The following is a 20888-nucleotide window of genomic DNA, read 5'->3' as shown; positions in this document are numbered from 1 at the left end:
CTACTAAGTTCTACGTATTTATACACGCGGTTTCCTTGTTGAACTGAATATTAAAAAAGCTGAAACCATCTGTACTGTTTTTTCTCAACGAATTTCAAGGTAAACAAGCTCTTAAATTACCTCTCCTACCACCTGTAGGCAATTTCCAAAACCAAATGTTTCTTTTAAAGAGAGCCTTCCTGTTGGACAGCGGTAAGTCTGTAATCTTATAGTACTACAGTCTGGAATTTAATTTCCCGTATTTATAAATGCATGTAACTTATACTGTTAAATGTGTATTGCGAAATTTCCGCGTATTATCTAAATTTGTAGAGGATTCTTGAGTGTAAGAATCAACAAAGTACTAGTGATTGCTTGTATTGTTGCCAACTGAACTTTCGAGAACCTCGCCTAAAGTTTATACATTGACGCGTCAAGAGAAGTTTTATATTGTTTGTTTGCTACAGTTGCTATACTATAAATATCGGAAGCTATAACTGTGATAAGCGCTTATTAGTTGGGAAACTACAGATACTTGACCAGGTACATTTATTGATTTCGAACGTATAAACCGTTTTACTTCAGAAAATCAGCTTCGGACGTTAGATATCTTTGTTAGTGATAAGTATAAAGAGTTAGCTAGCTAGCGATTAAATGGACGGTACTGATATCAACTCAAAACTTAATTCGCTCAACGTTAACTGTCGATAAAATGTTCAGTTCAAGATAAGATAGAAGACACAGTATTGTTTGTAAGTTTGTAAAACTTTGTATATAAATCATAACTTGTACACAGTTTCACCCAAGAAGATTCCTATAGTTTCGCTCTCTGATATTCGCTATCTTTCTCGTTTCTTGGTCTACATTACAAGAAAAAAAAGCAAGTAATTTCATAATTAAAAATCCATTGATGAAAATTCTCATCATTATCTTTGAATGATATTTTGATTTGATAGCTTCATTGATAAACATGAGATTCGGAGTGTTAAAACTCACTATAGAAGGATAAAGCTGTAAACTGTAGACTCAAGGCTCCATCTGCGATATTTTGTTTTCTCTGTTCTGTACTGGAGGTGCATTGTAACTAACAAGAATCCTGTTACTCGATAGCATGTTTTTCGACAAATTCGAGAAATTCCAATGGGGGATGTACTTCAGCCCACATGTTGCAGATTTGTTACTTTGTTTTTGAATTTCGCGCGAAGCTACTCAAGGGCTATTGCGCTAGCCGTCCCTAATTTAGCAGTGTAAGGCAAGAGGTTAAGGCACTCGACTCATAATCTGAGGGTCGCAGGTTCGAATCTCCGTCGCACCAAACATGCTCGCCCTTTCAGCCGTGGAGGCGTTATAATGTTATGCTCAATCCCTCTATTCGTTGGTGAAAGAGTAGCTCGACAGTTGGCGGTGGGTGGTGATGACTAGCTGCCCTCCCTCTAGTCTTATACTGCTAAATTAGGAACGGCTAGCGCAGATAGTCCTCGAGTAGCTTTGCGCGAAATTCAAAATAAATCAATGACGAATTGTGTTTGGGGGTGTGTTGTGTTAACTCTTTCTGAACTGCTGGCTGCACTGATTTCTTAGTAGTACCAAACGAATCATTTCGGCCCCACCAGCGGTTTAAGAGGAGTTAACTAGAGAACCACACAGTGTTATTCGGGAGCATGATAGCGCCCCTATGTAGAGATGAGTTCGGTTGAAATTAGCGATATTTACGTGTTTAACACGGTAGCGTGGACAATAACACATTGACAAAGCCTAGCCAAAGGGACAGTGGAAAATCTGTTACGAATATAAAACTGTCTCTGACATTCGGCTAAACTTCTTTGACATCCAGAATACGGACTGCATAACCATCGATTTCTTCTTTACGTCAGCTTTAACTCAGAAGCCACACTGTGCCTTCTTCCATCCTGCATATTAAGATGTAGCTTCCAAACCTAGAGCCTCACGTGATTCGCGATATATCAGTTACAGTCCAAAATGTGCAATGATACAGATTGTTTAATATTACCCAAATTCGCATATAACTCAGTAGATGCCACCACATGTGATGATAATGGTAAAATATATATATATATATAAACTAACAAAAACAAGGTTTATTCTAAGTTTGTTGAGCTGTAGGAGTAGAAAAGGAAAAAATCGGAAACTAGAGAACATTTTGAATAGGTGGAAAAATTGTGCGACCCATTCCTGCATTCAGCCATTTAACTTCCATATACACCCACCGTTTGAGTGGGTGAATGCTGGAATGGGTAGCGAAGGCGTTTTTCTTTCCTCCCATTCCAAGTGCTTTCTGGTTTCTAATATTTTTCCACCGCTAAATCCAAACGATCTTAAAACGAAAACTTCCATTGCTAATTACGTGGAGGTAACTGTAGTGTTTGATAATTTTCATATTTACAATTGTTGTTACGTCCTTTTGTAAAGCCCCAATGGCTCATCAAGAAGTCCGCTGTTAAAATCCGGGTTTCGTTTCTCTGCAGTGGACACAGCAGGTAGCCCAATATGACTTCGCTTCAAAAAACGAAAAACAAACAAACTCAGGAAAGTGAAAGAAGTTGCGTGAGACACACGTTATGGCATGTTTAATATAACATTTTTGTATGGTGCCGTGGCTTGGTTAAAGCGCCTATCTCTTAAACAGGGGATCGCAATCTCGAATCTCGCCAATGTCTTTGAAGTTAATATTAAAAGCATCTCCTCTATATGAGAGATTTATTTTTGCCTCCAAGTGGCGCAGAGGTATGTCTGCGGATTAATACCGCTAGAAACCGGGTTTCGATACCAGTTGTGGGCGGAGCACAGACAGTCCCTTTGTGCTTAATACCAAACAAAACATTTTTCCTTTTACTGTATTAAAATTATTCATATATTCGTTATGGCATGAACATTCTTGATCTCTGTTGTATGACTTAGGTTTTAACTCACTTTATCTGAATTGTCCTGCTTCCAACCTCCATAGTAGCACATCGTTAATTGCATCCTACTGGTGTTCACGAACAGCAGTTTGTGATTGGCTATATATCGTGATTGATATACCACAGGAATTCATGTCTGTACTTTGATTTTGGTTTTTTAATCTCTCGAGAAAGCGTACCTATTTTATATGACATCTTACAGCTCTAACCAGAACTTTCGACATTTTCCTAGAACTGGCTGGTTGTTCGTGTAATGGAGCGAAACGGCGTCTGAGCATTGGTCTACACAAGACTAGTAATTTAACACAGCTGGTAAGTGATGATGTGAGAGCTCTTTAACGTGATTCCATTGGCTACCAGACGTCGTTATATAGGAACGACTCTCTAATGCTTTTTATACTGATTGCAAGCTCTTCAAATAAGGTTTAATCTAACACAGTGAATACAACAAATAACTCATGCTCGTGTGTTCTGTGAAAATGGTTTTATCTTTTTCCTCCCTTAATTGCACTTACGTTAAAGGTATTAGTTGGTATGTTTATTATAGCTACTTTTTATTATCATATTACAGATGTGGTTTTTGTACCGTCAGTTTAGTATATAGGTTTAAGACTAACCTATATTTCCTGAGTAGCCGTGGGGGCGTTATAATGTGACGGTCAATCCCACTATTCGTTGGTAAAAGAGTAGCCCAAGAGTTGGCGGGGGATGGTGATGACTAGCTGCCTTCCCTCTAGTCTTACACTGCTAAATTTGGGACGGCTAGCACAGAAAGCCCTTGAGTAGCTTTGTGCAAAATTCAAAACAAACAAACAAATTTCATGAGCTGGTTGAATCTTGTAAGATGTCATTGGGTTGAAGGCCGAAAATGTCGTTAAACAGTTGTGCCACGGGGAGGCTCGTAAAAAGAGAGGGTACCAAAGCAGTGGCGTTGTGAGGGTTTCAAGCACCCGGGGAAAAAATATAATACGAGACTTCCCTAAACTTAATTCAAATATTCACAAAATTCTTAAATTTCCTATCAGCTATGAGATATATACGTATTTTAATCAATCTAACACTGAAAAACAAGGGAATTCCTTAGGTACGATATTTCTGATGATTTTGGTTTGGTTTTTGAATTTCGCGCAAAGGTACACGAGGACTATCTGGGCTAGCTGTCCTTAATTTAACAGTGTAAGACTAAAGAGAGGGCAGCTAGTCATCATCACCCACCGCTAACTCTTGGGCTACTCTCTTACCAACGAGTAGTAGGATTGACCGTCACATTATAACGCTCCCACGGCTGAAAGGGCGAGCATATTTGGTGCGACTGGGATTCGAGCCCGCGCGACCCTCAGATTACGAGCCGAGCGCCTTAACCATCTGACTGTGCTAGGCCTTTCTGATGATATAAAAATATTTTAATTATCTTTAGTCTTATGGGAACAGATAAATTTTGGGTGAACTGGTTGCTAATTTAGCACCCCCTGAACCCGGCGTTCGAGGGCAACCGCCTCTTCTCATAGCAAGAATTAATGTAGACACTTTATACCATGTGGGAGACCTTGAGGCCACATGTATAAAGGTACCCATTTATGACTTAGTGATTGGAAATGTACTGGGCAATAGAAATTCGGTGGAATCAGACAGAAAAGAAACTGGTGAATCATCTGCAGTCGCCACAAGAGTTTAAGAGAAGAACAAGGAAGACATCATTCTCCTTAAAATCTTGAAAAGTGATATCCTGAAGATAAGTCTATGGAAACTGAAGAAAGCATAGAAAAGAAACTCTTCATTGCAGAAACCATACCAAAGTAGAGCACAAGACGAAAGGGAACAGGACTTACATCATGGAGTATCGAAAGGGAGTACTGAACAGGATCTATCAAGGTATTTCGACTGAGGAAGTTAAACAAATCATAACACAAGGTGATTGTAAAAGTACAACTAAGAGCAAAGAAGGCAGCAGACAGATTCACCAACAATTTCTAGTTGCCAGGAGTTATTGGAGATGTGACCAGATTTTACAGGTCTTTGACATCTGCCAAAGAAGAATAGTTGGGGAGGGGGTAGCCAAGGTGCTACTGGGTGAGATGCCTGTGATAGAAGAGCCATTCAGCATAGCTGTGAACTTGAGCAGACTACTAGCATCTATATTTGAAACTGATAAGTTTTGGCAATAGTCGACTATGCAGCACATTATCCAGAAACCATAGTATTGCCTAAGATAGAGAAGAGAGAGTAGCAAAATCTCTCTTGGAAGTGTTATACAGAGTGGGGTTTCTAAAAGAAGTCCTGAGTGAGAGAGGGACAAGTTTATCTTAGGACTGATACAAGAGGTCTGCAGATTCATCAGCATGGGACAATTCTTTTGCACCCTTTACAACTGGAGATGTAATGGACTGTGTGAAAGGGTCAATGTAGTCGTAAAGAGTATGTTGAACAAAATATACCAAGAAAGATTGGGAGAGCTACCTGCAGGCAGTATTATCTGCTTGCCTAGAAGTCCCACAAACAAGTACAGAATGTTCATCCTTTGAGCTGCTGTATAGAAGAACAGTATGAGGTCTGATGCAGATATTGAAAGAGTTAAATAGGATAAAAGAAAAAGAGTCAGATGTAAAGAATACATACCAATACTTGTTAGACTTCAGAAATTGACTAGAAGAGACCTATCAACTTACTTGAGATAGTTTTGTATGCAGTTCAGGGCCGTCAGAAGTACTACTATGACAAGAGGTCAAGGCTATCCACATACAGTAACAAACTCACCTTACAATGAAAAGAACCTTTTTAAGTACAGAAAGTGGTCAACAGAATGGAATTTAAAGTGAAAGTGGATTGGGAGACTAAGATCTATCATGCTAATATTTCAAAGAGATACTTCAAGAGGGAAGAAAACTTAGGTGCAGCTATTGAGGTATAGATGAACACTGTACATGTGGCTGTCATAGACACAGAACCAGAAAATGGTTACTTTGTTATAGAAGGTGAAGACCTATTAGACTTAAGACCACTGGGTGTAGATGAGGTGTACCAACACGTCAACAAACGTGAAAAGCTGACAGATAAACACAAATGAGACCTACAGGAGCTACTGTGCCAGTACGCAGATATCTTCACAGGTAAACCAGGCAAGATCGAGAACACGACCAAAGATTCAGGTTTCCTATCCAATGACTACAAATGTTGGTACAGACTGAATGAGTAAACTGTGCATGAATTGAAAACATTGTTCGTATATAATTGTAAAATTATTTTTCTTAAAGAGGACCTTATTGTTAGATATACATGTTTGTTTTATTTAAAGTTTATATGAGAGTTATTATTTGAATAGTTATAAAACACAATGTTAAATTTAATATTTTTAGAAACGGTATTTTATTGCTAGTTTGCTTACGAAACTTTATATATCATTTGATGTGAACTGATTTCATGTTATTTAAATCTTCTGAATTTTTCTCATTGTTTTAAGTGTGTATTGTTAGATCACAACGTCTCATAATTTGTAAAATGGTCTAGGCCTCAGTCAGGCGATTTAGGTTTAGGCAATCAAGTTAGTACAAATAAGTTAAGTTAAAAAAAGTTAGAGATAGTACAGAATAATTTGTCCTGTCAAAGTGTGTTCTAAAGTGATTAAATCCGTCTATGTAAATTTTGGTGTAAAATAGAATAATTTAAAGCTCTGAATACAGCTGTGGTTGTATTGTGATAACGGAATATAGAAGCATAAATCATCCTGTCAAGTGGGTTTTAAAATAATCGATCCAGTCTGACGGAAAAAGATATTTATTTAAGGCTCTAGATTGAAGTGTGGTAATCAACTGTATAACGAATATTGATATGTACGTTTGACTAGTTATAACATTATTTTAAAACAAGTGGATTATGTGCTGTCCGTTTGTTTTTGAAATTTAACGCTAACAAGTTACAGGTATCTGTTGTACAGAATCTTGCTGACGCATACATAAAACCTGACAGGTTACTAAGATGACAACTAACGTATTGAAATAATCTAAATAATTATGCATAAAATCAAGCAAACGTTAATATTGTCTATGTAGGGATGGATCTGATTGTTAATCAAAATGGTATTTTAAATATCTTCTCAATAGATTATCAGAACTTTACAATACCAAACAGTATTTCCTTTTAAAACAACAATTAAATAAAGATCGAATCTCTTGTTCTTCTTTCTTCTGCTTCTTTTTTATTACATGATAACTCAAAAACCAAAACAATGGTGCGTCAACCAATTTCACTGAGGTGATAGTTTCAAACGAAGTATCAGCTTTTATAAGTTTTTATTAATTATTAAAAAAATCATAATTCTAGTGCAAACGATGTTATCATTTATCTTAAGAAGTATGACTTTTCTTTAATAATTTTAAGTACTGGGTTAAAGAGAAATTACAAGCCAATAATTGTAATAGATAAACAATAAATATTACATTTTGAACCTCATTGTATTTAGAACTTGGTTATAAGTACAACCTTACCATATTTACTAAAATGCCTCCCACTGGCACGGCGGTATTTGTGCAAACTCATACCACTGAAAACCAGGTTTTGATACCTGTGGTGGGCAGAACAGTGATAGCCCATTATGTAGCTTTGTGCTTAATTCCAAACAAAAATTCTATTCAAATACTTCATTTAAAAAACAAGCAAAGAGGTTTTTGTTTTCAGAAAATGAAGTAAATGTAGGGATAACTAATAACAATCCTTCAAAAACAATGCAAAAAACGTAGTAGGGATGGTATTTACCTCATTCCAGGCGTAGAACGTTGGCAGGGAAAGAATCACGTGCTTGGACGTTGTTAAACGCAAATTTGACTCCGTCTTTTGAGTCAGTTTTACGTAAAAATAAGTTTTACATTTATTACTTTTTGCAAGTATAATTAGAGGTAGGGTTCAAAACTATAAAAATGCTTCGCTCACACTTCAGAGATGGAAAGGTAAGTTGTTGCTTAGTTTTGTTTTTTGCTTACATTTGACTTTTATGTAGTAATTATAATAAATCTAACATTGAAGTTTAATGGAGTGAAAGACAAGAGTAGATGAACTGGAAAGCAGGTAATTAACAATATTCGTCACCATTCTTGAGCTTATCATGGCAGTGCGAACAATGTAATTTAACCGTAATTTTAATATTTTCAGAATTTGTGGTGTGCACTGAAGGAAGTTAAAAATGAAGTTTGAAAAACAAAACTAACAACTTTTATTCTAGACGACCTTGAAAATTATTTTTCAGCCTACTTTTTGCAATTGAAGCTTCATCAGGGCTATAAACAACCACTACTAGTAGAAGTAGTATTAGTTGTGCAATAATTAACCCTGAAGAAGCAACAGTGGTGAAATATTCGTTGAACTTTTTTTTTTTTTAACTTTTAAGAGTAAAAGCCAAAATTCTTATTATGCACCGCAGCTCTAAAATATAAACTCCAGTTTTGTATTAATGAGATGGTGTACTGAACTTAAGTCTTACAGTGTGGAAATCGATAAATTGATTAAAGTATTATTATGTAACTATCTTTTTTCATTTTCGATTTTAATACCTTTTGTTCTTCCCGTTTTGATGAGGTGGTGTAATAATAAGTGATATAGTAACATTGTAATAACCCCTATATTAATTCTCGCCACTGGCTTAGCGGTAAGCCTAAAGACTTATAGCGAACAAAATTGAATTTGAATATTGGCTGTGGATATATATATATTAATTCTTGCCACTGGCTTAGTGGTAAGCCTAAAGACTTATAGCGAAAAAAATTGAATTTGAATATTGGCTGTTGTTACAGATGGCCCATTTTCCTTAACAACAAAACACAATTCTGTGTTAATGATGTGTCCACAAATGGTCATTATGAAGACGGGGTAAAAAGTAGTGATAATAATAGCATTTAACAAGAATAAAAGAATGTACCAGTAAGAATACAGTGTATACTTTAAGTAAAAATCAAAACTTTATAATTTTGCTTTATTTTTTCTTATAATTAAGGATGTTGATTTCATTCTTGTATTATTATAAACTGACATTGTTCCCTCTGGTGACTGAAAACCTGTTATTACCAGTGTAATTTTTCCTCCTTAATTAATTTATTGTATGGTATGTAACAATGTACTTTAAATAAAATTGATTAATCTCGGTGAAGAGTGAATATGTTATTCTGAGTTAGGGAAAGATTCGATCAACTGTATAGCCCTGATGTTTGTAATTGTGTTATAATGTAACAATTTTGTTATGTCACTAAAGTGGGTTTTGAATTCAAGGCTTAATGTTCCACAATTTGTTGTTCTAAGAATATGTTACACTTCAGAGCTTTAGGTGTACTATAAGAATGATAAATTCATCCTATGAATAGCATAGACCATTAGTTAGTGATGGATGCTATTATAATTCTGTCTACCCTATAACTAATTAGTAGTATTTTCACTTTTTTGTTATTTTGTCAATAAGCAATGATAGATATTTTCAATGTTTTACTTTCATTATTTTCCATGTTTTTTTAAAAGACTTGTTTATTTTATCAGGAGTGGGCACAAGAAGGTCTTGTTTTATCAACACCTAGCAACGAAGCATGTAAATATTTTGATTCAGCTCTCACTCAGGTAACAAACAACCCCAATGGTTATAACTTGACTGTGTGAATTCTGAAAAATAACTCTTTTTGTCACTGTGTGTATTAACATTTATCGTTCCAAGTTTATTCTGCACACTGGTTTCTGTACTTTTTATGAAAACAAAATTCATAAAGTATATCGAAATGTACAGATTGCAGTACAAATTATTATTATTATTTTGTTTCTATTATAGTTTGTGGGATTGTACGATGATGAAACTTCAGGTGGTTTAAAAGTGACCTTAGAAAATATGAGAGCAGCAGATCCAGACTTTGGTAAGATGTTTGATAACAGTTGACAACACAGCAAATCCACACTTTGGTAAGATGTTTAATAACAATTGATAACACAGCAGATCTCTTGTAAGATGTTTAGGTTACCTGATGATAGCTCCAGTAAGATATAAGTAAAGTAGTATAATGTAGGAAATAGTTTGTGTATTATGTATGATACATAATATTAACTTACCTTTGTTATAAGCCCTAAAAATAAATTGATTATAGTTTACAACAGAGTAGATCCGTACTTTTAAGTTACATTAAATGCAATAGTTTGAAATTTAGTTCTTAGTGCTGAAAGACTTCCTAAAACATTTTACATTTTATTAGCATAAGATCATTTATGATTTTTTAAGGAAATACTATCAGCCTTTTAATTCAAGTACTAATATTAGAGAATGTTTTGTGATGTTTCTTCCATCATGGAGTTAATGTCAGTGTTTTTATCTCTAGTGATGGGTCACGTGATGTCTCTTGGACTTGATATGTGTTATAATGGAAGATCCAGACATTCAGACAGCAGATTAAAGCTTGATCTAGAAAATTTAGAAAATTTAGTCAGAATACAAGAACAAGTTCTAACTCCGAGAGAAAAAAGCTACGTTGAGGCAATTCGCTTGCTTGGAGATGGGTGAGGATAATGCTAAGAAACAATAAAATATTGTAAGAGTATGTGAAAAAGCATTTATGGTAATTAATGAACAGTGTCTTTCACGTGCCAACTAATATTCTAATTTTTTAACAATATTTTATACTGTTTTATGAGTAATGGTGTTATACAGTAAAACTGTAACCACCATACAGTCTGTTAATTGCAGGTATTGGGAAGAAGGTACAAGAGTATTGGATGATATTCTTGTGGAATACCCCACAGACATGCTTGCTCTAAAGATTGCCTGTGGTGGACACTTTTTTCAGGGTCATCTACAACACATCCGAGACAATGTTGGCCGAGTTCTTCCACAGTGGAAACCAACCACTCCTTTGTACAAGTGAGTTTATGAATGTGAATAATGCTATACATAAGTTGGATAATTTATGTGATGTTTCACTGAGTTTTGTTTGATTTGAAATAATTACAAACTATTCCAAATCTAATTTGGCAGAAATGTTTTACAACTTACTGTTTGATTTGAAACAGTCATAGGCTATTCAAAACTTAAGTTGCTAGGAGGTTTATAACGTAAGTGTTTTCTTAGAAGCACTGTTGTGTAATGGAAGCAGGCCGGGTAGATTCGGCTTAGCCATCAGAGCTTTGACTAACATTGCCAGTTACACTGTTATTTATTTAATTAGGATTGTAGAGGGCAAGTGGAACACACAAGCACCAACTCGAGGGTTTACAGTTCAAGCAAATTCTGAGGCTAATATTTCAAAATAAACACTTTTAATAGACTTTCCAAATATCTAAAGATTTGCATTTAATATTGCAGATTTTTCTTTAGACTAAAAACCCTTCTAGTTCAATCATTGAAACACTCCTTAGAGCAAAAACCTTCTATATATCAACTCAACATTTTCTTACTGTGTACATCAATGTTAAGAATGATGGCAATAAGTTACTTAGAGAGTTTGGGTGAGAAATGGCCAGAGGACTCATTATTGCAGCCTTCATTGTTTGCTTCAACTGATGTGAAGTCTGAGTACAGTCTTTTTGGCTTCAAGAGAACTGATTTTCCACTCGTTACATGAGTTTTTATTCAGTTTTTTTCTAGTATTCTTATGATTTGCTAAATGGTATACACAACTACCTGCAAGTGGTTCTGATATTTAACTAATCAGTTTTCTTGCGATCGTGTGCAACATCTAAGAACAAAAACAAAACTACATATTGATTTGAAAAAGCCAAAAATGTTTCAGGTGGACTTTGGAAGAATTATATGCTAGTGGATCTTCCTTGCTTTTAATAAAATACCATACAACTTGATAAATTGAATTTATTAGAGATAAAAACACTAAGGAAATAAAAAACGGAGTCTTTTTAAAATTGATTTATTATATTATTTTGTTATAAACGCCATATTTTATTATTATACTCACAATGCTCTGTGAGCCCTGGGCAACTTCCCCTTTTGCCCATTGGATAAAATGACCTTGATTAGAAGTAATTACATTTTAAGTATAGGAAGATTATAACTTCAAAATTATTCAAACTATTTAAAACATAAGTTCATAGTAGGACTATTTAATATAATATTTTTTCTCCACTTACATAAATAGCTATTCTCATTCAGTGCTGCTTTCTATATGCAAAACGTTTTTGCATGCCAGAGGCCTTGAGCTCCCACGTAACCTACTTTCAACATGGTTTAACTGCATCTCACATGCATATCACCATGTGACAATCCTTCACTAATAGGAGTGCAACACACCCTCCAGACACATGACTCCCTCTATTCGATTCTGCTGATCTGTCACTTCTCATTTGGCACTGCTCATAACATGATGTTCTTACTGTGTTCTTCAGTCACGTTTTTTTCTTTACACTTAGTGCATTGTTTTTACCATTCATTCCAAATTTGAATTGTTCTTTTCAATTTTAAAACAGTTTGTGAACTTACAGATAATTTATTTTTTATCTCAGTTTCATTTTTTGTTCTATTACAGAATTTGATAGTCTCTTTCTTCCATCTAATTTTGCTCTGTCTTCCTCTGCTCCTATTACAGAATCAGCTAGGCCTAATACAGTTTTTTTTTTAGACACTATTACTTTGGTTGTTCATCTATTTCCCCAATTTATTTTAATACCCTTATTTCTTTGTTATGCGATTTCTCCTCCTTCTCTGAGTTTTATATCCCCCACCCTTCCCCAGATATTAGGGTTCATGTAGAACTTTTTATCTCAGTTGGTAAAGGATGCTACTATGCCTCGTCTGCCATTGGCTTTATATCATTCTGTTTTAGCGTACTATCAGTCTGAATTTCCATTTCTTGGTTCTCAACAGTTTGAATTGCTTTTGCCCATTTGGGGTACTGACCATGATTACTGTGTTTGTTTTATCCCACGTCCAGTTTTTCTCACCATCATATTACAGTATAAACTCTCCTAAGGTTCTTGTCCACCTCCTTTCCAAGGTGCCTCACAACAGTCCTGATGGTTTTGGGAGTGAATTTTTTCCTGATTACCTCCACATTGGCACATTTGTCTTCTTCAGTTCTTTCCATCTCTGTTGTTTGGATGTTCTGGGGAGGGACACTGCATTGTTCCAGGTTCATTTACCAGATACTTATCTGTAGCACTTACATACATATGGACTTCCTTTCTCTGAGACTTTGGAATCCTGTGTGGAATTGATGAAACAGCAATTGATTCTTTCATTTTAGGTTCACTGATTGTCTCATTCTGAGCCTAGAAAAGTCTGTATTACTGTTTCTTGTCCCACTCCTTCCCAGCTTGTATCTGTTTCTGCCTCCAGGGATTCCTCTTGTTGTTGTGTTATTTGTTGTTGATGGATATGTTTACAATAGTACTGATGACTACCTGGTGGGTTCTGGTCAAGTGTGGGCTCAATTGACAGATTTTGTTCACCATGTTGGGAGTTTCATCTATTCTCAACAGATCAGTGGGTTATTTGGAAATTATCTGAGGAACATGTCATCCACCTCCTTTCTCCTGTTCTGTTGTCTCCAGTACCCACATCCTTTCAGTTGCCTTGGGATTTTACCACCAGTCAATGTCTGTCAAATGCAGTACAAAATCTTCCCTCCCAGAAAGCCCTCATCTGTCTTTAGGTTTTATTTCAGGCTCTTTATGGTACCCAAGAGAACTGGGGACTGGCAGCCTGTGATCAGTTTGTCCCACCTCATTCATTTTTAGTTTTGTCCTGATTTACAATGGAGTCTTTTCTCATCCTCTGGTGGGTTTTTTTCTCGAGGTGTATGGACAATAAAGGTAGACGTTACAAATGCTTATTTGCATATTCCAGTGTCTTGTATGTTGAGGTGTTATCTTAGGTTTCTTTATCATGATATAGTTTATAAATTTTGTAACCTGTACTTTGGGCTTGCTTCAGCCCCATATGTCTATTGTTGTATGGTCAAAACATTTGCATGACATATTCATCTATTACAGGACAACTGGCCTGTGTTAGCTCATTCCAAACAGGAGTCCACCCATTGCACTCATCTGCTGTAAATGGAGGAAGCTCATGTGGGTTGGTTAATCAAGTTGGAGAAGTCATTTCTTATTTCTACCCAATATCTTGTCCACTTGGATGTTTTTATTTCAACACTCATTTCAGTCTGGCCCAACCTTCTCCTCTTCCACTTCATTTGATGGAGCTTTCAGTTCTCCACACCCTTTCTGCTCCCTCTGTGTATTACTGCTTGTGATGTTCTATAACTTTTGGGGGTGTGGTCTTCTATGGAAGCTGTTATCCCCCTCAGTTGTGTGCAACCAGTGGAACTTTGTGCAGGATCCTTTCACTTTTTTATGTATAACAATTTATCTCAGATGAGTTTCCAGTTTGTTACGTAACAAATTATAATTTTTAATACTCTGTAACTGAGTCAAATAATAATTTAGATGTAGCAGTTAAATAAATATGAGTATGTATCCAGTTTTTGATACATGTTAACAAGAATGATGCATACAGTGTTTTTGATAAAAATATATTTTAATATACTAACAATAACAGAGTTTAAATTAATGATTATTACAAATAATGATCTATGTACAAATGTTTTACAAACAGTATTGAGTGTCTATCTGTTCTGAAACTTCCTTGATATCTTATCATGATGAGCAAATTAATTTTGAGTCCACGTAGATACAATTCACTTAACAGGGAGCTAGCTAGCTATTTGTTTTTTTCATCCATACGCCGAGTTATCCATCACTGAAGTTATATAATATTTTCATAAAAATACTAATGTTTGATGTCAATATGTTGAAGCTAAATGGTTTGTAATATTCAAAATCCATAAATGCTCTTGGTGAAGTAATTGAAGTTCTAGATTAATATGTATTATAACAATCACAGGTATAGCTTCTGTGATATATAGCTCCTCAGCTATAGCAAACCAGTAATATATACAATCTCTTGGTGTGAGGAAAGTTTTTCTAAATTTCAGCTTATTCAACAATTTAGATGATGCACCAGTTTTTATATGCATGCAAATATTGTTGATTTTGCACTCAAATTTCTACAATTTTAGTGAATAAGCAGGAATTTTGCAATACAGACTTAACAATATAAGTTACATGCCTTTCTAAAGATAAACGTAAATTAAACAAACATTATTATTAAAACAGATATATGATAGTTAAATTGTCACACCTTCCTCCTTTCCTTGTCAACTATTGCATTGGTGGTTGGATGGGGCCCACACATCAATAGGTGTTCTGCTTCTTCCCCCTCACGTAGATTTGCATGTATTCGTGGATGCTTCCCACCATGTGTGCACCAGTTAAGCAGTCTTACTTATATCATCATTCTGGAGCTTTTGACCCATGCATTGTGCTTTGGATAATTTTCTTTGTTTTGACAGGAATTTTCTAGTTATGATTCATTCTGACAATATGATGGTGGCTTATACCACTTACCAAGGGAGCACCTTTTCTCATTCCCTTTATGATCAAACTTTGGATCTCTTTTTCTGAGCCAATATGCTTGGTATTTGTCTCCTTGCCATGTTCCAGATGCATTCAGTCTTGTTGAGGATTATCCTTTCCAAAAACGTTAATCCAGTGGAGTAGTTTCTCAATCCCCTTGATTTCCAGTGGCTGTGCCTTTGATTGGATACTCCTTACCTGGATTCATTTGTCACACCACTTAATACCAGATTACTTCTGTGTTTCTGTGGTTCCTCATCCACTTTACCTGGCTACTGATACATTCAGTCAGGATTAGACCAACAAATACCCTTATGTTTATTCTCTCATGCATCTTCTTAGTGTGATTTTAATCTTCCACACCACATCGTGTCATTTTGAATAATCCTTACTGATTTTTGCAACTGTTCTATCTTTAATCTGCCCCATTATTACCTCTTCCTCTTGCTCCACCATTTCTATTTTAGCCTCAGTCACCAGTATTTTATCCATCCTTTTATATCTCCCATCTTGACATTTGATTATTTTCTGGTACTTGGCAAAAAGATCCACATTGTCCCATTGAATTACTTTGTTTTTAGCTCATTCCATTCATCCTTCCTCTATTGATGTTTATAAGTGTAATTAAAATGTGTTCTGCTGTATTCTTTGGGTCAGGGTATTTCAATTGCTCAACCCACTGTTTTTCTTCATATGAATTTCCTCACGTGGCTGTTTGGTCAGGGGTCTTCAGTTTCCTCAACTGTAAGTTATGATGCTGTCTTATCCCACAGTTTTCTTTATTCCCTGTACAATCGTTTTTACCTCTCCTACCATCTCCCTATTGTTGTGTTCCATTTGGATTTCTCCTTCTCTGGACCTTCCAGATTGGGATGTCAGTGTTACTCTCTTCTACCTTACTTTGCCTCTATTTGAACCTCTGTCATTCTGTCTGATTTTTCACTTATCTGTTAAGACTTGTATCCTTTTCTTAGTCTATGGATGTCATAGGTTAGATTTATTTGTCATCATCATTTTACATACCCTTTATCTGGTTTGCTTTTTCTGTCCAATACTTCATCTACTAGTGAGGGTAACTCCTTTTATTTCCCATCTATATTCTCAGTCTAATTTGGAGAGATTACTATGTCTTGTACATGCTCTTCATTGTTATATTGCTTACACAGCTTCCTTTTATGATACCTGTTCCCATCTATTCATTCTGTGGCAGATTTCCTATATTTATAACCTTTCTTCCTTCACCCTTACCAGTTGTGTTTGACATTTAATTCAGTTGGCTTATATTTCCTTGCCTCCTTCTCATAATTTACATCAAGTATCTTCTTATCTTATTTAGCATTGCAGTCTTATCTCCATTGTCCCTTGGAAGAAATTCTTCAATCAGGCATGTCAGTGACACCACATATGATCATCTTTCACTATGTGCATTGAATTGTTGTTTCTTCATCATTTGGCTATTGCCTTCCATTTGTGGTCATTTTTCAGACTTTGGTGAATCTGGCTGGATGAGTCATCTTTTGTATATCTGTTATTTTTGAGAGGAATTTCCCTATTTTTTTTTCCTGTTTTGATCCTGTTATGTGGAATGTGGTGCCTAGCCTGGCCAGGTATACTTGAAACAGTCATATCTGCATTCTTAGGATGTATTTACTTCATATTTAAAAGTTCTATGGCCACACAGTGCTTCCTGTTGAGACAGGCTGTTTCACAAAATAACTTGTAGGTTTTCCTCATAATATTGATTTGCTTCATTAATATGCCTGTACCACACTGTACACACCCATGGACTTCATGAGTAAAGTAGAAAGAGATAGCTGCCCATTTCTACCTGTCTTTAAATTGATTAAATTGGATATGGTGTGTTTTACAGATAAGGTTTTTATGGTCACCCAGTGCACAGTCTCCAGTGTTAGCATCCTCCGGGCTCTCCATCATCTTTTCTTCCTCTTTTTATCCCTTCCAGTGGAGTATGGGAATCCTTTCCACTTTCCATTTCCAAGCTGCTGGGATGATGGACCATGAAGGCATCATCCTGAATGTGAAAACTATACAAACAATGACAAAACCATTCAACTGAGAGTAAGGTGGTGGTGTTCTGCTGGTGTATATGACAAAATGTCTTCCAGTCTGATGCTCCATTTCTGTATGGGTTTATTCAAAGGAGATGTTGTAACTTTGGAGTGAGCTCTCAAAATTGCAGTTCACACCATTATTGGGGTTCCCTAATCCTTCCCCACATAGATGGCAGATTCAGATTTAGAGCTGAACCAATCAATGTAAGTTTTCACACATGTATTTACATATAACTTTGTTCCCTCAGTCAATTATGCTTTTGTTCACTCCATCTGTGCCATGGGTCATGGTGGTAGTGGTATTTGCATATTAATGTTTTCTCATATGCTATCTCTTGATAATTTTCATATACCAGGAGTGTTTTTGCACTGGAGGTGGTTCCTGTCAGATTTGTTCTCGAGTGGGAGCACTTACAATGACATCTTTCTTATGCTGATTGTCAGAATGTTGGGTTCCCAGATTGGTTAAACAGTTTATCATGTTACTATCATCTGTCCTGTTCACAGATTAATGGGTATAAGATTTTCTTCAGTCTGCTCAATTTGAAGTGAAAACAATATCATTTTCTTTCCTATCTCCACCAGATGACTGGGTTTTGGATTGTAGTTGACTTACTAGTGGTATAATCCTCTGTCCTATCTTTACATGGATGTTGGTTCCTTGGAGCTGGGTTTTGGACATAATTGATTTGCCAATGCTGTCTATCACACCTTATCCACTCCTGCACCCAGTGGATTTTTTTTTAATTGTCACCCATATTCATGTAATATGTGGAATTGAGATTCAGATATTGTATGATTCAGATCCCTTCAACTATTGTTCACTCCCTTTTGGATGTGGTCCTCCTGTTTTTCGTCCATTATGGCTACGTCACATTTTTCAACACTGAGTGAAGAGTATATTTGGTACAGAAGTGGTGCAGTCTCCCACATATGATCCTCTAATACATGGATCACCTCTTTTACATTGTTCTTCATTTGCTTTCAAATAATGCTTTTTTCTTTCCCTTGTACCAATCTGTCCACCTATTCAGTGTGTAACTCTAGATATTTATGTGAGGTCATTTGCTGTATCAGAAGTTATAATTTTTCTCTACTAAAAACGTATTTCTGATAGGTACTCAACTCCCCTCACACTTCCCATTTTTTCACTCCACAGAAAATTGGTGCTTGCATTTTATGCAAATACTCGAAGTGATAGTACCAGTGGCACAATGGTACATCTGTGGATTCACACTACTATAAACCAGATTTTAATACACATGATAGGCAGAGCACATATAGCCCATTTTGTGCTTCATGCTTAATTCTAAATAAGCAAACAAGCATACAAAAATTTTTGCATAGAGAGGGCAGCACTGAAAGAGAATAAGTGTTCACATAAGAGAGGTAATAACCTATTAGAAGCACATTTTCACTGTAGGAAAATTATAACTTCTAAATAAGTTTTTTATGTAATTACAAGCTACTTAAAACTTAAGCTGCTATTAGTACACTACAACTTAGTATTGGTGAGGGCTTCTCAGCTTTATTTTTTTATGGTTTAATTATAGCTACCTGTTTGGCATGTATGCATTTGGATTGGAAGAGACAAACTTCTATTCAAAAGCTGAGGATTTTGCTCGGAAGGTCAGATTGTTTCCTTTGTCTCTATATCTCATTATAGACATTTTCTTTATCACATGAAAGAAAATCATTAAGAAAACCAGTTTTTTACCTGTCATGGCTTTCAGTAATCATTCATTGTATGACTATAGGATTGATTCCTTTACTGTCAAAACCATTGTCAATAATAATTTTGAAGTATGTGTGAAACGTACAGTTGTCTTTGCATTATTTCCAAAGTTCTGTAATTGTGAAGTTTTGCCAAATGCTAAGTTTCAGTTATCAACTACATAACTAGTAAGGGTTATGAGATTTCTTAAATTACAAGTTAAATAATTGCACAAATGAAAAGTTTGAGTTAAGTTATAAGGATTACTTGACTTCTTGAATTGTTATATTTACCATATTTTTAACCTGTATCACAATCTAAGTTAATAATTGGCATTAAAATAAATAGTGTTGTGTTATTAATTCTTTTGCTGTTAGACTCTTGGAATAACTTAAATTATTCTATTTAGAGGTATTTACAACATGAGGTTTAGTCTTTCTTGTTTCTCATTGGCTAAAGAAAAAACATTATCAGTAATTATGAAAGGAATTTTATCTATATTTTCTCTGAAGTCTTTGGGTTTCTTCAATTATTTCTAACTATAGTAAGATTTTGTTTTTATTCTGAGCCATATTATAACATATTATTAACATAATAACTTCAGAATTTTGGTTGTAGTCTTTTAAATTTATTAATTGTTTTCAGGTCTTGATTGTTGTTTCATTTATATATCATGTTGAAAAGATTTAATTTTATGCTGGTTGTTTTCCAGAAGTAATTTGTTCAAACTGCTGTGATATTGAAAAAAATTGCAAAACAGAAAGTGAACTTTAGCCAAGAGTTTGTGTTGTCATTTAAAGTTCAGGAACATCTGTACATTTTTCAGGGTCTGGAACTGAACCCTAAAGATGGTTGGGCCACCCATGCTCTTGCTCATGTGTTTGAAATGCAGGGTCGAACCACTGAAGGAATTGATTTTCTGAGTTCTACTGTCAAGAACTGGGAGGTCTGTTAACATAGATGTCTAACAGATATTTTAGTGATAGTGCATTGTTAAGAGGGGAGGATGTTAGGGGTGTTACAGTGCTACATTAAAAAAAAACAGAAACAAAAATGTTGAATTTTAATTCTAAATAAACAGTAAGTAGATAAAAAAAACAGTTACGTTGAATTAATTAGATGCTACGGTATATTGAAAGGGGATGTGACTGTTTCTATTGCAGCACTATTTTTCAATCACCATGCTTAAGTTCTAGGGGGGATCTTAAACATTTTGTTTTTCACATCAAAGGGTCCACCCCCCAGTGGCACAGCAGTATATCTGTGGACTCAGGCTGCTAAAAACTGGGTTTTGATACTTGTGGTGAGCAGAGCACAAATAGCCCATTGTGTAGCTTTGTGCTTAACTTCCAACAAACACATCAAAGGAGCCTCTGGCTAAAATGGTTTTGGAACCACTGATGTACAACTCTCTTTATGTTATTAACTGTTGTTATCACATTACTTCATAATAGTAACATTTGTATAGTAATTTTTAAACCTTTCTTTTAAAATTTATACTTTTGGTTTGTAAACCATTGGTGTAAACAACTATATAAAGACAAGAGGTACAGTGTGAAACACCTTTTGCAGCACCCTCTATTGTTTTTGTACATTCTATACATATTAATCCTTTAAATGTGCCAGTAATTTAATGACACCATTACAGAGTTATATTGTATACCTCTGTTGAATTTCTTGTTAAAATATTCAGCTGATGTTGTTAATAATATTGTTTAAAGTCAAGGTTTTAAATTAATATTACTTCACATAAGAATAGTACAAAAA

General features: G+C 35.3%; 1 protein-coding gene across 14 annotated transcripts in view; it reads left to right on the top strand.

Moving 5' to 3' along the window:
* LOC143237526 (tetratricopeptide repeat protein 38-like) overlaps positions 1–20888 on the top strand; it is a 33516-nt gene that overhangs the window by 3216 nt on the left and 9412 nt on the right. For 3 of the 14 annotated variants that reach the window (XR_013020124.1, XM_076476905.1, XM_076476893.1), the window contains exons 1-8: positions 141–192; positions 3133–3212; positions 9414–9491; positions 9697–9778; positions 10235–10412; positions 10600–10773; positions 18961–19036; positions 19948–20067. Coding sequence is in view for 12 of the 14 variants with exons in the window: in XM_076476905.1 (XP_076333020.1) it covers positions 156–192; positions 3133–3212; positions 9414–9491; positions 9697–9778; positions 10235–10412; positions 10600–10773; positions 18961–19036; positions 19948–20067 (825 nt within the window). In the remaining 2 variants the exon portion in view is untranslated. Of the gene's footprint in view, positions 1–40; positions 100–140; positions 193–3132; positions 3213–7441; positions 7841–7914; positions 7959–8259; positions 8408–9413; positions 9492–9696; positions 9825–10234; positions 10413–10599; positions 10774–18960; positions 19037–19947; positions 20068–20888 lie in introns of those variants that run through there. The other 11 variants (XR_013020125.1, XM_076476895.1, XM_076476898.1 and 8 more) reach the window with 10 other exon arrangements.

Source organism: Tachypleus tridentatus, chromosome 13 (assembly GCF_004210375.1).
Source record: "Tachypleus tridentatus isolate NWPU-2018 chromosome 13, ASM421037v1, whole genome shotgun sequence".
Lineage (NCBI taxonomy): Eukaryota > Metazoa > Arthropoda > Merostomata > Xiphosura > Limulidae > Tachypleus > Tachypleus tridentatus.
The sequence above is the reverse complement of the archived record's forward strand: the minus strand, read 5'-3'. Positions and strand labels throughout refer to the sequence as shown.